At 40.0% G+C, this 15,445-nt stretch overlaps 2 protein-coding genes across 2 annotated transcripts; one reads left to right on the top strand and one right to left on the bottom strand.

The window, feature by feature from the left end:
• Positions 1-229: 229 nt before the first annotated feature.
• Positions 230-15,095, top strand: LOC108054018 (mucin-17). Its single transcript, XM_044457983.1, has 6 exons — positions 230-493; positions 9,339-9,456; positions 11,069-11,384; positions 11,444-11,681; positions 11,743-11,905; positions 11,964-15,095. The coding sequence occupies exons 2-6, from the start codon at positions 9,370-9,372 to the stop codon at positions 14,655-14,657; spliced, it is 3,498 nt and encodes a 1,165-aa protein (XP_044313918.1). The 5' UTR covers positions 230-493; positions 9,339-9,369; the 3' UTR covers positions 14,658-15,095.
• Positions 3,242-7,462, bottom strand: LOC108053571. Its single transcript, XM_044457754.1, has 5 exons — positions 7,392-7,462; positions 3,880-3,902; positions 3,676-3,818; positions 3,449-3,616; positions 3,242-3,397 (listed from the first exon to the last, which is right to left on the bottom strand). Exons 1-5 carry the CDS (start codon positions 7,460-7,462, stop codon positions 3,242-3,244), a joined length of 561 nt encoding a protein of 186 aa, XP_044313689.1.
• Positions 15,096-15,445: the final 350 nt, after the last annotated feature.

The raw sequence follows: 15,445 nt of genomic DNA, 5'->3' as shown, positions 1-15,445 counted from the left end.
ACATTTTACTTTTCTTCAAAACTACTGTAGTAGCCAGTCAACAATAGAAATAAAACATTGATGGCAATTTGAATAACAAAAGAATAATTATACTGGCTGATAAAGGGAGAGCCAAGTGAAAGAGCGGAGAGAGTTGGAGAGCAGAATGCTCTCTTCCGAGCCCATCTTCATTTCTCTTTTCCATTTTTAGCTTCTTGGAGGCCAAGCACCTGAGATTTGTGGCCACCGTCTTCAGTTTACCTTCAGTCACGGGCGCGATCAGTTGACTTTTCCAATTCGTGTGCTCTCGCAGTGTCCAAAAGCAAATACCGCGAATACCCAACCCGGTCGGAAATATTCCTATAAAACATATAGTCGATTCTGTGCAACATTTGTGATTGAATTCAAATACAAATCGATTGCAGGGAGTAATTCTTTTTCCAATTCTCCCCTTTCTCAAATGGAACCAATCTTCTTGAACAACGGGGGACGATAAATTGGCAAAGCCTGGCAGGTGAGCTATCTAGGAATTTACAACTCAATTTGCTAGAAAGGTGCTCGGCAGCAGGATCACTCCAGACTCTCCCTAAGTCGCGCGACTTGGGCCATAAACTAGTTAGACATGCAATAAAGCAGTACCGGCCTGAAGAAGGTCCAAAACTGGTTACATTACTTCTTCGGCGTAAGCGGAAGAGGTAGAAAATGGTAGACGGTGTGTTCAAGCCCGGCCAAGAGCAATAATCGCACACAAACGAGCTGGCAAAGCTACAAAATTATGGATGTTAAAACGAAAATGGCAATAAAAAAAAGGGGCCCAGTCGCGGGGCCCTCACCGAAAAACCGAAAAAACCAGTCTGTAATAAAAGAAATTAGAAATTAAGACTCCCCCCGAAAAAAAAGGGCGGCAAAAAGCAAAGAGCATTCCAACTCCAAAAACCAACTGGCACCGATAAAAGCGTTGAGAATGGCTAAAAAGGTGGACAGGTGAACAGATCGTCCAAAGAACTCAAAAACAAAAGGCCGGAGAACGTTTTGTTGTCTCCTCGCGGTCTTTTTCTTGGTGTCGCTTTATATGTCGCTAACCGCGCAATTACCACGTTCATGAACTGGGCCAATTGACAGTTCAGTGTTCAGTTCACTTCAGTCTTCGTCGTTATAGCCATGGCCATGGCCACTGGCCCCAGATCCGTTGCACTTACTCTGGGATCCACGGAACCGGCGGGGCGTACATCGCGGAGGAAACTCCATCTCCATTATTCTCCGATCCCACTAACCGCTATAAGATGAGTGGGTCGCCCATTATGACGGCAGATTGTTATAGGAGCATGGACAGATGAGGTCGGATCTATAGCAATGCAAAGTATCGGGAGATCGGGGAAATCAATACTTTAATCGACAGTTATAAGATACAATATTGCCATGTTAAAAAATGTTACGCGTATAAAATTTATCCAAATACAATAGGATTTCAATAAGCTTGAGTTAATTTTATAGTTAAAACCAGGATCGCATTTATTAAATTTTTACAACAGTATTTATATTATCCAAAGCAATTAAAATTATATAGGCACAGCTTGAGGTGCTATTAATTTAACCGCAGCTGTGCCCATTAGAGTTATGAGCGTTTTGCAAGCGCCTATCTATGCAGTTGCGGAAATTGATTTTTAGTCGCAGTTAAAGTTTTTAGCACTTAACTTTACAGTTCTGCCGCATAAAAGCGGCGACAGGAAGAGGCTGTGGCTCTCAGAACTCATTTTTGACCCAATTCAAGGTGGGGCACCCAGTAATAACCGACAATTTACGCAAATTCCCCACCGATCTCAGCCTATCCGATCCAAACTGAACTGACTCATTGATAACTGCAGTCGGTCGGTGCCGGAGAAAGTGCCAAAAACACTGACTCAGCACGAGACATTCGGACAAGGCCGAGATCCAGACAGGTTGCCAAATCCACTTCCAAATCCGAGTCTGCATCCGAATCCGAGTCCGAATCCTAGACGCATAAACACACCCATATCTTTCGCTCTTTCTGTCTGTCTGTCACCAAGGCATTTTTTCTGTGTTTCTCCCATTAAATATTTTTTTTTTTTATTTTGACAATTTTCACCTCAAATTAGTTTCACTGAGGCAATGAAATTTTCATTTTTTTTCGTCTGTCGGAAGTGGATCAAAGACAGACGAAATAGAAAAGCGCAAAACCAGATCGAGATTGAAAAATTATATACATTTTTACGAGCATTTCTCGGGTGTGAGTGCTGGTTTCTGTTTCTGTTTCGGTTTATTTTGATTTCGTTTTCGTTGTCTTGGCTCAAATTATTCATTTACGAGTTAATGAAACACTTTCGCTCGTTAAGAGCCGGTCAAGAGTCGCAGCCCGCCGAAAATCTCGGAGATCTCAGATCGTTGATTCCCCGCCTCCACAATATTAGGCTTTTCTTGGATTCTCTTCTTCGCCAGCAAATGATTCTGCGTTGAGAATCGTAAATTGGTCAAGAAATGCGAAATGCGAAATGCTCATCATGAAGATATATCGCGACTGGCCCAAATTGGCAGCCCGACTGATCATCCGTGCCGCACGATTCTTCGGCTCAAAGCCAAATGACAGAAGAACCAGAAGAGTGGAGTGTGATGGAGTGGACTGGCCATCAGATTGATCTCTGCAGCTGACTTCGTGCCGGGGCGAAATAGAACATAACGCTAAGCTGCGGCTAAATTGCATTCAAATGATGTAAAATCGCCTCTAATGGGCCGATCTTTTGTTTCGCCTGCCAAGAGGAAAGCGACCTCAAATGCAAGAGTTCGTTGCGGTAAAGCGAATAAAGCACTCGAGTGCACTATGAAAAAATATTATGTGTATTTTATTCATCAACATCAATGACAGAAATTAGAATTTTAAACAGGTGTACTGACTTCTTTACCTTTATGACCTTTATGATGTAACAAGAAAATAAGCAACGGAAAATGTAACTTGTTGTTCAACATTTTTGATAAACCCCCGTGAACTGATTAAACATTTTAGAGCTTGACTTAGCCAAGCAATTTTCCATAAATATAATTATTATTACAAAAAAGCAATTATATTAGTTTATAAATCGGAGAATGTATGGAATTATAATTACAATCAGAATTATTTTACGGTACATAAATATATAATTATGTAAGTATATGTATGTTTAAAACTAGCAAATATAAAAATGCGTTCTTCTTGTTTTTTAATATAAAGCTAAAAATGATTAACATGACTCCGTGCTCTAAAAAAAACTCACGTAAAAGATAAATATAATTGAGTTACAGCTCGTTTTATGTCGTAAGCCTTCCAGTGAATTTCGAACATGTACCTTCCATTCGGAAATGGCAGAATATTGGTTATATGGTGATTAAGGTGCTCTGTAGACATTTTCTCTATTTCTATGTCATGCTGAAAAAAATATATCTGAGTACATATTTAATAGTCTGTTCGTATACTCACGTTGTATGGGCAGGAGTGGTTCATATTGGAAATGTCCTCCCAGATATCAAAAAAGTAACTAGCACCGGGATTGGAGTTTCGATTTTCTAAAAATTTGCAGGCGTCTAGTGTTATATTGTAGAGGAATGGCTTGTACCCATTGAAACGTTTATAGAGTGCAAAATTGATCTGCATCGAAATTAAAAAGCATTTATAACTTATGATAAAAATTATGTTTTGCCGCATACCTTAACTTTGGTTACGGGAATCCTTAAGAGCTTGATTTTTAGGGAACTGTATTTGTATGTCCGGTTAACAGATTTTAAAAAACATTTATCGATCTCGCAAAAGTCTTTATCGACAGATTCACATTTGAAATTAGTAAATTCAACTAGGGGACAAACCTAATAACTTCTTAAAATTATTATTTTTTAATAAATATATGACTTTACCTCCATAACCAAGAATGCAGACACTAGAAGAAATGTAACGTAAAAATGATGTTTGTTGTCCATCGTAACGTATTATTGAACAAGGAGAACTGATCTAAAAATTTTTGAACTCGATTTTATAGAGAAATCATCAGTAAATTATGGTTAACGTAAAGCATTTATTTACGGCAAACAATGAATTAATTCATATCGAAATAACTCATCTACATTTCATTTTGGTAATTACTAAAGATACGAATCGGGATTCTAACTAATAATGTTTTGCTTATTAGACGGTTCTTATTTAGAACGGTTTTGTTTTTGTACCAGCCGTATTTGTCATAATTTTATTTATGTATAAAATGTTATTTATCAAAAGCTATAATAATCATTACCTTTATTTGATCAAAATATAGTTAGATTCATATAAAAAAGGTTAAAGTAAATCAACATATGTGGTTATAAACATGAAAAAAAACTTTTTATTTCTCTGCGTGTTTTGAGATATATGGAAACATTTCCACGCAGACATATGCCGAGTAGAATGGAAAAGCATTGGTCTGATGTGAGTTTTAGTGGGTTTGGATCAGATGGTACGGGTTGGTCTTCAAGAGAGAAGGAGGAGTGGTTCTCCAGTAGATGTGCGTGCCTCGCATGTTGATCGTGGCACTAATTGCAGTTCGGGTTCTTATCCGCCAAGTGCGTCGATGCATACTAAGAGGAAGCTGTCTTCCACATGTTGACATTTGCATTTGGACACGGCTTCTGAGCCACAAGCCAAATAGAGTTATTCAGAACAAGTTGGGTTTTCCACTGCCACGAGAAAATAATTGCTAAAAAGTCAATTTAATTGGCCGGCGGCTTACGATTTGCATATTATTATCTTAAAAAGGGTGCCAGAAATGTTTATGGAATGTTTAATTGTAAATGGATACAAATATTTGGATACTTAAATGATTAACAGCTGATTTTATCAGAATATCAAACTTAACTTGAACAAAGCATTTTCGGTTTAGTAATATATAGACTCTTATTAAATACCTATTAATTAAAAACAGATTTTATCAAAAACAAAAAATAGTCTTGCATTTATAAGCTTCAGCTGAAATATTTAATTCATATTTTGGTAACCTCTTAAATGTTAGTTTTAAAGCTAAAAGTACTTCCTCTTAATTTGGATCGGAAATGGGAATCTGAATTTAAAATACCCCGAAATTAGATGTGATGATTCCACAGATTATATTTTAATTTCTCTAGGTAATATTGAATGAATTCACCCGCTATGTTTTAGTGGACTTCCCAGTTTGGCTGACAGGTCGCCCATCCGGCATTTAGCACTGTTGTTAATACTGTTACCTCAGCCTAACGGTTCTACTCACCTGACTTGACACATTTCACCTTCGATGGGGCGCCCTGTACAGTCCGTCCTCGACTGCCCGATGGCCCAAGTACTCAAAATGTTCTGTGAGAGTGAGTAATCAAGTTTCCGAATATTTCTTGGGGGAGCTCACATGTGGGAAAGGCTGGGCGGATTTGTTTTTTTTTTAATTAGTTTGGTCGTCGGTTAAGACGTAACGGTAAATGCTTTTAATGACTATTCTCTCCTATCCACTCTTCGTTATGTTATAATATATTTTTTTTACTTTTATTCTTTTCATTCTTGTCAACTTCTTCCCTCTGTTTGTCATCGAAATGAAATGCACTTTTAGTTCCGCAATGGAAGCGGTACACAGAGCTTTACATTGTGCAGTCTATTTGTCTGCCGAGTGGTTCGGAATACTGGAGGGGTATATTTGCCTCTTATACCCCCTATAAAGTGGTTATGCTCCAGTAAGACCTTGGTAGCTGGCGCCGTTAGAGCGATTACGAAACTGCAAATGCAGCGCAGATTGCTCTCGACGCATACATATTCATGCATTGGTGGCCATTAAACATTAAATTAATTTATTATTCAATTAGCGGCTACGTTACATTGTTTAGCCATACAACGCGCCTTTGGAAAATATTATCTTAATTATTTGATAACATTTCGCTATATACTACATTGTTAAAATTAATGTACATTATTGATTTTATCTTATATAGCTTTAAAAAAAGCTATAATAATTAGTCTTTTTGAGTTTTAAAGTTTATAGAAACAAGTAGTTTCTAAACCTTCTGGATTTTTTAATTAATCCATTAAAATAATAAAAGCCATTTCCTTTATATTATTTAAGACCCTATTACATTTCCACTGAATTTTGTAACGAATATCTACTGTCCGTTCTGTTTACACTAGACAAGTTATCTGGCTTGTTTGCCTTTCTTTTAGGAAAAGAAAGCAGAGAAAGAAGATTGCATAAATTTGCACACTACCCCGCTAAATTGAGGCATCAATTATGACATATGGCTAGCGGTTTGCGAGCCTCCATAATGAGGCTGCCCAAAAAAACGCGACTGCCAATTGGCAATCACTTTCCAAACTCAAACAACAGCCGGCGTGTAGATAAATAATCAAAAATACTGCATTGTTCGGATGAGTCAATGAGCGGTTCCTCTAGTTTCCGATGCGTCCGAAATAAACTTTCCATTTCACCGTCGTTTTCTGATAAGCATCCATTGACATCGATGCCTTGCCTGTAAATATAAATAAAACCCCGCCCCCCAAACACCTGTCACATTTCACTTTCTTCGACACTTTGTCGGCGAGGCTATTATGATTGAAAGTGGCTGGGAATCTTAATCTGGCCGAAAATCGCATTGAAGTGCCAACGCATTTGGCCAGATATCGGACACAATGGGTTAAACGTGCCAGCGGGTTAATGGCCGACTTCCGTTAGGCATTTTTGCAGATATGTATATACGAATGCAAGAGTGTGTACCTACAGACCCACAACTGTCTGAATTTCCAGATCAAATTCTCATCAATCATTCTTTGACGCTTTTTCGTCCAGCAATTTCACCGATAGAGAAAATCGGCTAATGCGAGAAATTTAATCAACTTAAGCGTGGCCGGCGACGTCTTAATACTTAATGCCTAAATCGAAAAAAACATACACTGTCTGCAAGTGAGTGTGTGCCAGTATTATTTTTGTTTTATTTCTGTATATTTTCGTTTACTTTTTTCAGGCGGCTCAGACACAAGTCAATTTATTCTTTCTTTCTCCAAACACAGAAAAGTAATACAACTGAGTTCATTATGATAGCGATAAAGATATAGTGATGTCTTATTATCTATATTTTGAATTAAATATAATTTAAGTTACAATTATCAAGGTTATTATTTAATTAAACATTTTCCGATCAATTTGAAAGTCAATTAAATGGATAAATATCTAAAATATTATTTCTTAATAATGTCAAAATATACTTTTTTGGGGAATAAAATTAGAAGCTCTCTTAAGATTAATAACAATAGATATTACAATTAAAGTGACACCTAATAAGTTTAATTTTACCAAATTTAAACCTTTTCAAATATTTAAAAATGGGGAAACAACGTCATTGTTTTGACCGCAATTGTAAGTACGTACTGGGAGACGAGCGCAAGTTACCAGTTTTGGTTTTGGCCGTCTCCGGGCTTTACCTCATCCCCTCCATTCTTCGTGGCTTCGCGCATGCGCATTTAGGTCAAAAGCTGGTGGCTATGGCCATGGCTATGGCGATGACGATGGCTCCCCAAGCGTTCTAACTGTCTTGGGTGGAGGGTTCCTGGTACCTGAATTCCGCCTGGAGCCCACCCATAAATGTATACATATCTCTACCAGTTGGCCTGAACTCTAATTGCACTGGTTCTTCAATTTGCCTCTTTTTCTGCCAGCTTGAGCGCGTTTTTGGCGGTCTTTTTATTAGGCAAATGGGTTTCCGTTCCAATTCAATGGGAAGTGAAGGCGATGACAGAGATTCCGGGCCTGCGTTTACAGTTAATGGGGGTTACCTGGAAAATAATAGATACAAAGATTTATGGCTGTTTGTACACAACATTCTACAAATTAAATCAATCGGATAGGTAAAATAGGGTTGAAATATATTTATGGGTCAACTGACAATTATGAATTTGTAATATATAACGCAAAAGTAAATATACAAAATAAATTAAAAGTTTTCTTGCCCAATTAACTTAAAATTTTGCATAATCCCCCATTAAGTCGGTGTTCGATTTCTGATGTAGCTTCTGCAGAACTGATTATCATTCAAAGTATCCAATTAGTTTCTCTCCGCCAGACAGAGCCCATCATCAAGACATTCCTAAAAATAACAGAACTTTTACTTTTGCCAGCTCGAAAAGCTCAGGCCCCAGACCTCTTGAAGTCATCCATCCAAAGACCATCCAGTCCAACCATCGTTGGCGGTTTTCTGCCCGCGGCTTCCCGCACCGAAAACTATTTTTACACGCGTTTCTCCGCGGCTGAACTTTGCTTTTGATTGCACATGTACAACTAAACCATACATTGTGGCTTTATAAATACCGAGATCTTACATGTGTATATGACGGCGGAACAAGCCATAACCCGGCCCCATCGCATCCCATCTTGGATGTGGATGTGGATGTGGAGAACTGGAGAACTGGTTTCCAAAACCCACTCCATTCCATCGTCAGCCCATCTGCTGTGTACTTAAGCCATTCGGAGGAGTGGGTTCTTTATGCTGGAGCTTCCCATGAAGTGAAAATTTCAAATTTGTAGGGCTCAGCCAGTGAGCGTATCAGAGTGTTGGGGGATTCTCTAATTAAATATTTTGTTTATTCCACGGAGAGCTTTCGCTTTTTATGACTGGTCACCGGAGAGGTCTTCACTTTTTTGACCAGTTTGGCGGTTCAATTAATTATGAAATTTATGTGATACCTTCTTTCATTGAGAAGGTGGAATATTGTTGGAATTTTTATAGGCATGAGAAATGTCTCCATTTGTTTAGGGAGAAGCGGTTGTATTAAAAAGCATCTTGATTTTTATCACTAAAAAAATATACTTCGTTCTTGAGAATTTCTTTGAAAGATAAAATGTCAAATAATTCCATACCTAAAATTCATCAGATCTAAAGATAGAAGAGTTATTTAAAATATGAAAATATAATATAAGCATATTCGATTTTCACTAACTAATTTATTAACCAATCATTTTCTTATAAACCTTATGAGCAAATTTTCGCAATTCGTCATTGTAAAACAAATCCTTTGAATACTTTTGAGTTCTTTGGAAAATGCAAATCAAACCGGTTAATGGCATGCACATCTCATCGCTATTGTGCACTGTTCTTTTCCTCTTTTCCCTGGCGAAAAGTGAGAATTTTCGTTTGGCTAATGGGCTGGCAAACAGGATTAGCCGGTTCTCCGGCATGCTGGCCCATTAGCGACTTTTCCACAGCCCGATCCCCGAATCAAATCCCGAGTTCGGATCACTTAGGCCCACTCGAAGTGGACCCCAAAAGAAAGCAAAGTCCGAACGAAAGTGAAGCAAACCGCTAACAATGATCCCCGAAAATGTTTGTTCGTTTTTTTCTAGAACCTGCGATTGGAATTGTAACGGATGAAAAATGGATACCGTCTATGGGACAAAGAAATACTTCCAGAGTTTATCCGGCGTGAGTGATATATACAGGGCGCAGACATGTCGGCAAATGGTGAGTAATCTCCATCGTTTATCACTTTTGGGTACAAAAGGTTTAACAGTTATACAACGTGGATTTGATTAGCATTTCTAGAATAGAATCGAGGCCATTTATCGTTTCCCAAAATCTTTTTGTCAATAGAATTGTTACATCAACCATCGTCGGCTTGTTTTTTTTTTTTTACAAAGAACGCAGCTTGCATATTTATTTATTCATTTGCCTGTTTGTTTGGGACCTGCGTCTCGGAATCGAGCTGTTTGCATTCCTCATTCACCAACAAACTCGAGAGTCTGAAAAAAGATACATAGGTACGAGCAACTAGCGAGCCAAACACGACAGAAGAACGTTCTAAAAGGTGAATGACTTTCTCTGGCAGCAAAGAAAGAAGAGGCGGCGAAGAACGCAGAAGAAAAGAGCCAAAGCCAACAATTTGGCCAACAACTGAGTTGGTTAGCAGGGGGGCCAAGCGGAGGAAGTGAGCTTCCCGGGAGAAAGAGGAACCAAGGGAAATGCCCTGCAGCTAACGAATGTTAAATGGTAATCAAGAAACAATCAAACTTTCCCATAGGCCCCTCAGGGATCTCCCCCAGCAATTGCACCTACAGCTGAGGCCGAGTTAATAGCCCTGTGGGCTGAGCATAAGTTATTGATTCTTCCCAATTAAAAGTTAAGTTTACCATTTGGAACTGTTTTTTCTACATTCCATGACTTTCAAAAATAAATTGTTTTAATAAGACTAGAAATTTAAAACATCTTCAAATATCCAATTAAAATATAAAATTATTTGTTGTTAAACCTGTCGTGACAAAAAAATTTTATTCGTTAAAAAAGCTATTACAAAATTATTTCAATTGATTTAAGTCTCCAATCATCAGTATAAGTCTAGCTTCAATGCCTTTTAATTAGATGTCAATCTTTTGCTTATCAATGTCAATGCCAAATCAAAAGACTTAAGCAACGAACTTGTTTATGGTACAAATAACAAAAAAACACTTCAAAAAAAAGTGATGGAAGAAAAAAAACTATATTTTATAAAATATTAATTATATAATAGTTTGTTTTTACTGATGTTAATTGTTGATAAAAAAAATCATATTTCGCCTTAGTTTGCTATTTCTTTAGAAGGTATTATTTCTATTTTTCAAATAACCATATCTGTAATTATTTGAAAGTGCTAATTACCTGATTGCAACTGTGCCTAGAAACCTGCGGAAGTTTGCCAGATTCTGGGAATCTGACCAGGTGCAATGACTTGGTACCACTTCGTACTCCCAACTCCCCGGGCTAATTAAATGCGTTTTCCCAGCAGTGTTAATGAGATGCATTAACAAATCATGACAAGTACTCACCGGTGATAGCGATTCTGACATAACGCTAAGAAAGTTTAAAGGGAAGTTTGCGGTTGTTCTTTGCGATAGCACAAACTGAGACCAAAGTGAGGCCGTTAGGCCAACTTCCGTCATCTAGATTGGGGACTGGAAGTTGCGATAGAAAGTAGCCGAAGGGTCGAGAAAGTTGTGCGACTTCTGGCGGCTAATTGTCTAATTAGTGGCCATCGGGATCGATCATTCTGGCATACTTTAGAAACCCAGTTAAGAACAACATCTGACATCTTCTTTCGCAGAGCGCGGATTATACGTACCAGAACACAGTTGGCCGGAGGTCGCAGCTGGGGGCGTACTATCACATGAACAAGCAGCCCTCGTACACAAATGAGCACAGTTTGAACAGTCAATATGGATATAACACGTGGGGCATCTGGCGGGATGGAAGGAACATTGCCCCATCCACCTTCTCGGCCAAGACACATACTCAATACCCCAAGAATCGATCCTTCAGCATTATCCTGACCACGGCCGCTTTTATAGTCCTGCTGGCTGTCATCTCCATTGCCGGACTGGCCTTCTACTTTAGCTCGATCAAGACCACGCTGGAGGATCGTAAGTACTCGAGATATATATTTTTTGGATAACTACTAAATCCCTTACTTCGTTTACAGCTGTTATGGGCTTCGAGGGTTCCTTCCGCATTGCCAAAGGAGATCTCTTCTCCACGGGCCTGAAATACAATCACACCACCACCTACAAGCAGAAGATTGATTTCTACAAAAGGTTTGTGGAGCGATCTATGATGGATAATGGACTGCAACCAATTCGCACTGACGTCTGGGGCTTTGGAGAGGGTCCGCTGATAAAGGTCTCATTCCGAGTGTTCCTTGATGTCCGTAAACTACCACAGTAAGTTTTTAAGTGGTATCATCAGTAAATCAAACATTTAATATATTTATTTTTATATCAGAAATATTCTAAGCGTAGAGGAGTACATTAAGGAGTCGCTGTTCCTGGAAACTTCTGCCACAAAGTCTCTATATCGTTCATTGCGTTTGGATACAGAGTCTGTGGAGATTAAACGTATAATGGATGAGCAGGTGGTGCGATCTGCAGCTATATTAAAGGAAGCCGTAAGAAAAGACACCTATTTATATGAGAACCTATAAAATAAAAGTAATTCCTTTACAGCAAACGGTGCCCACTAGTCAAACCCAATTGGAAAAACGACTCATGAAGAAGGGCAGTACTCCAGCACCAGCTTCAATTCATCCAAAACCCTTAGGAGGCAATACCACACCCAAGCCGAAGAATCCCCTTTTGCGCAGCCATTCCGCCGATGAGGAGCCTGATATTGATGTGGAGAATGCTCCGGTAATTCAAGGATCTTTTGAGGGTTCCTTTGAAATCACCAAGACGGATGCGGATATTGCCAGGAAGAAGACTCCACCAACTCGGGCATATCAGGCCACTAGTAGTAGTACCTTGCCACCCAAGGCCATTGCAGTGACACCGTTTTCATTGAGGGTGAAGCCCAAAAAACCGAGCATTGAGAAGTTAACGACCGTGCTGCCACAACAGGTGTCCACAGGAAGTCCCACCAGCACCACCAGGGCAACCACTAAGGCCACCAAGGCAACAACTACTACGACAAAGAGAACCACCACCTCTACTACCAGAAAAACCACCACTACGACTACTCCTAAACCTACAACAACAACTACGACAACCACGGAGGCTACTACTACAACTACCACTTCAACGACTACCCCTCCACCACCACCTAGTACCACTAGAGCCACCACAACTACCACCACCACTTTCACCTATCCCTCGGTGAGCACTCCCACTTCGAGTCAAGGAGGATCTCTGCCCAAATTGGATGCCAATCTATTCACAACCTTCCCCATTTTGGATACGCAACCTTGGAGACCAATGCATAGAGAGGTTCCGGAACTTCTACCCGGTCCACCACCCGCTTTTCCCACAAAAACTTTACCTGGAGGAACCACTCCAACTGTAAATCACATTCCCCAGCGGAGGGTTGATGAATTTGAATTGCCTTTCATTGGAGATAATCCCACTCCTCCGACAGCAGCCGTGGCTCCAGTGACCATTGATCCCTATAGTCTTGGATTCCTCAACCCGGGACTGCGAGTACAGGAACCAAAACCAAATCATGGACAGCATCCACAGGATCAGGACATGCTTTTCTACCACAACTTTGGCAGTCCCATTTTTATGCCAGGCACTGAGAATATAGAACGTTTGGGAGGAGCCCTTGTGGAACCACATCCTCTGCCCGTGCCCCTCATCGATGATGTTATCATTCCCCCATTTAAGCCTATTGATCCTACGATAGGAACGGGTGAGAAACTGCCCTTTAATCTGGATGTTAGCAACGAGAGATTCGAGCATTTGGGTGGGGGAGTCATTGCCAAGAAGCCGCAGGAGAAGGTGGAGAAAAAGGAGCACCCTGCGAAGAAGGAGCCACTGGAACAGCAAATTAAGGAAGTGAATCAAACGCTGGAAAAGAAGGTTGTTCAGGAGAAGAAAGATCAGCAAGTAAAGACAGAGCAACATGAGATCACCACAAAGCGAGTAATTAAAGAGGAGAAAGTGGAGGTCACGACAGCGCCCTCAAAGATTGCAGTTAATAGCGCACCGAAGCCAACCAAAACTCCATCGCTACCTTCCCTTAAAACAACGGATAATTCTGTTTTAGCTGATACCATCGGAGAATTCTTTATGGAACTACTTAACTTGCCTAAAGAAGATAATGCCACTGCCACTAAGAAACCAACAGAGGAGCCGATAGAATCCAGGATAGAACCAGAGGAAGAGGAGACCCAGAAGTCACCCAGCTTGAGCCACTCCAAGCCGAACTTTATGAACCTTAAGGAGATCATTCTGCAGAGGAATACCCCTTCCTCGATTCTATCCAATGAAACTTTAGAGGAGGATACTACGACAACAACACCAACAACTACAACTACCACAACGGAGGAGCCCAGGACCACCAAAAGGAATCGCATCCGCACAACAAGTGAACGACCCACTATGATGGACGACTCCAACTTGTTTCCTTCGCATTCAAAGTGGGAGTTTGTGAACAGTTCTTCGGCTCAGGGATTTGGACATAATTCGAATATGAGAAAGGTCTTCAATAAGACTCTGCAGGCATGGGTATCGGAGGACATTGACAAATCGGAGAATTTAACTTTGAGTGATATCAAGACGAGAATTAACAATGCTAGCAACATTCAGGACATCTCGTTGATTTTCGACACATTGGCTTCTAAGTTGGGCATTACTCCTAGTGTTCCCAACAAGTTCCCTCCCTTTTCGCAGAACAAAATGAAGCAGGCACCGAAAGAGGAAGTCAGGCGACCCATTCTCACCTCCACAACCACGGAAGTTCCATTAGTTGTCCCGGAAACAATCCTGCCCGTGGAGAGGGAACCTTTTATTAAACCCATGGCCAGCTTTCTAGAGGATGGCTCCTCGGAAGTTCTAGGAGCTGCTATCCCTGTGATTGGCGAGGCGGAAGTGGAGGTGGTGGACCCACTGAATTACGAAGAGATGCTTAAGATCTCTCAGTTCGCTCCCAGTAGCACGGAACCCAGTGTGCATCGATTGGTGACCCTACTTCCGGTGAGATCCAACTCCGGAATCCGCACGTATAGACCACCGGCCGAGGATGAGGAGACGCAGAGGAGTGCGAGTGAACCAGTGCCTGTTCCTGCTCCCGCTCCCGCTCCCGCTCCATCCCCCGGAAAAATCAGTATCCGGCGCAAGAGCAACCTCAACCAGAGCCGGAGATTCGGCCAACCACCCGCAGAGGCGGTGGTCAAGGGCGGCATCCAGGTGACGGTCAAGAAGTGATCACAGAGTCGGCCAAATAGCTTCACCATGAGATTAGCGAAGAGACGAGTTCTACCATAGAGCCCCATGATTTAGCTTAGACCACTATATGTTAGCTATAAGTAGGGAATATATAACCTTAGTTAGGTCGATCGTGCAAATAACGAAATCTTGTTCGAAAATTGTTTACCATCATGTTGGAACAATTTTGGAATGACACTTCCGGTTATACTCGGCGGTATCTGCGACTGCCAGTCCTCAGTATTTAAGACAAACCACATCACATTCATTGCCTAAGTATCAAATCATTAGTTTTTAAACGATCCTACAATTTTCGAATATTATTTTTTTCAGTTCATTGCGATTCTTATGTTAATGTTAGTTGTGGATGCGTAGAGAAGTAATTTTAGTAAATGATTAAGTTCGATCTTTGAATAAATGTGAATAATTTATTATTAAGTATTGGCGATTTTTCTTGGATTTTAAAACTCTGGATGAGCTTATTACCTTCTTCTTGAGGGTTCTTTGATCTTGGCCAGAAGTAAACATCTAAATATATAAAAATATATTTTGGATATGAAAATGATTTTTTCGTAAGGAAAAATTCAAAACTGGGCTGAAATTCAAAGTTTTAATGTATTCTATTAGGATTTTTAATTTGATATTAACGAAGTACGGCATTATTTATTTGTGGTATTATTTGCATTTTTGTTGCCGCAATACATATATTTTTAAATTCGAAAATCTGATGTTTTGGGTGCAAAGTCAGAATCAGCCTTATTGGTAAAAGTATTGATAAAAAAAATGCT

The sequence above is a fragment of the Drosophila rhopaloa genome, unplaced genomic scaffold (genome assembly GCF_018152115.1).
Source record: "Drosophila rhopaloa isolate 14029-0021.01 unplaced genomic scaffold, ASM1815211v1 contig_163, whole genome shotgun sequence".
Classification (NCBI taxonomy): Eukaryota; Metazoa; Arthropoda; class Insecta; order Diptera; family Drosophilidae; genus Drosophila; species Drosophila rhopaloa.
Note: the sequence above shows the minus strand (reverse complement) of the source record. Positions and strands in the feature narration are given on the sequence as shown.

What these genes read in the sequence shown, in the direction of transcription:
- LOC108053571 (XM_044457754.1), bottom strand. Translation starts at nt 7,462, where the DNA reads ATGCGCATGCGCGAAGCCACGAAGAATGGAGGGGATGAGGTAAAGCCC. An exon ending in GACGGCCAAAACCAAAACTG is followed by an intron (nt 3,903 to 7,391) that starts GTAACTTGCGCT and finishes CATTTCTTCTAG; the next exon opens with TGTCTGCATTCTTGGTTATG. An exon ending in ACCACTCCTGCCCATACAAC is followed by an intron (nt 3,398 to 3,448) that starts GTGAGTATACGA and finishes TATTTTTTTCAG; the next exon opens with CATGACATAGAAATAGAGAA.
- LOC108054018 (XM_044457983.1), top strand. Translation starts at nt 9,370, where the DNA reads ATGGATACCGTCTATGGGACAAAGAAATACTTCCAGAGTTTATCCGGC. An exon ending in CAAGACCACGCTGGAGGATC is followed by an intron (nt 11,385 to 11,443) that starts GTAAGTACTCGA and finishes CTTCGTTTACAG; the next exon opens with CTGTTATGGGCTTCGAGGGT. An exon ending in GATGTCCGTAAACTACCACA is followed by an intron (nt 11,682 to 11,742) that starts GTAAGTTTTTAA and finishes TTTTTATATCAG; the next exon opens with AAATATTCTAAGCGTAGAGG.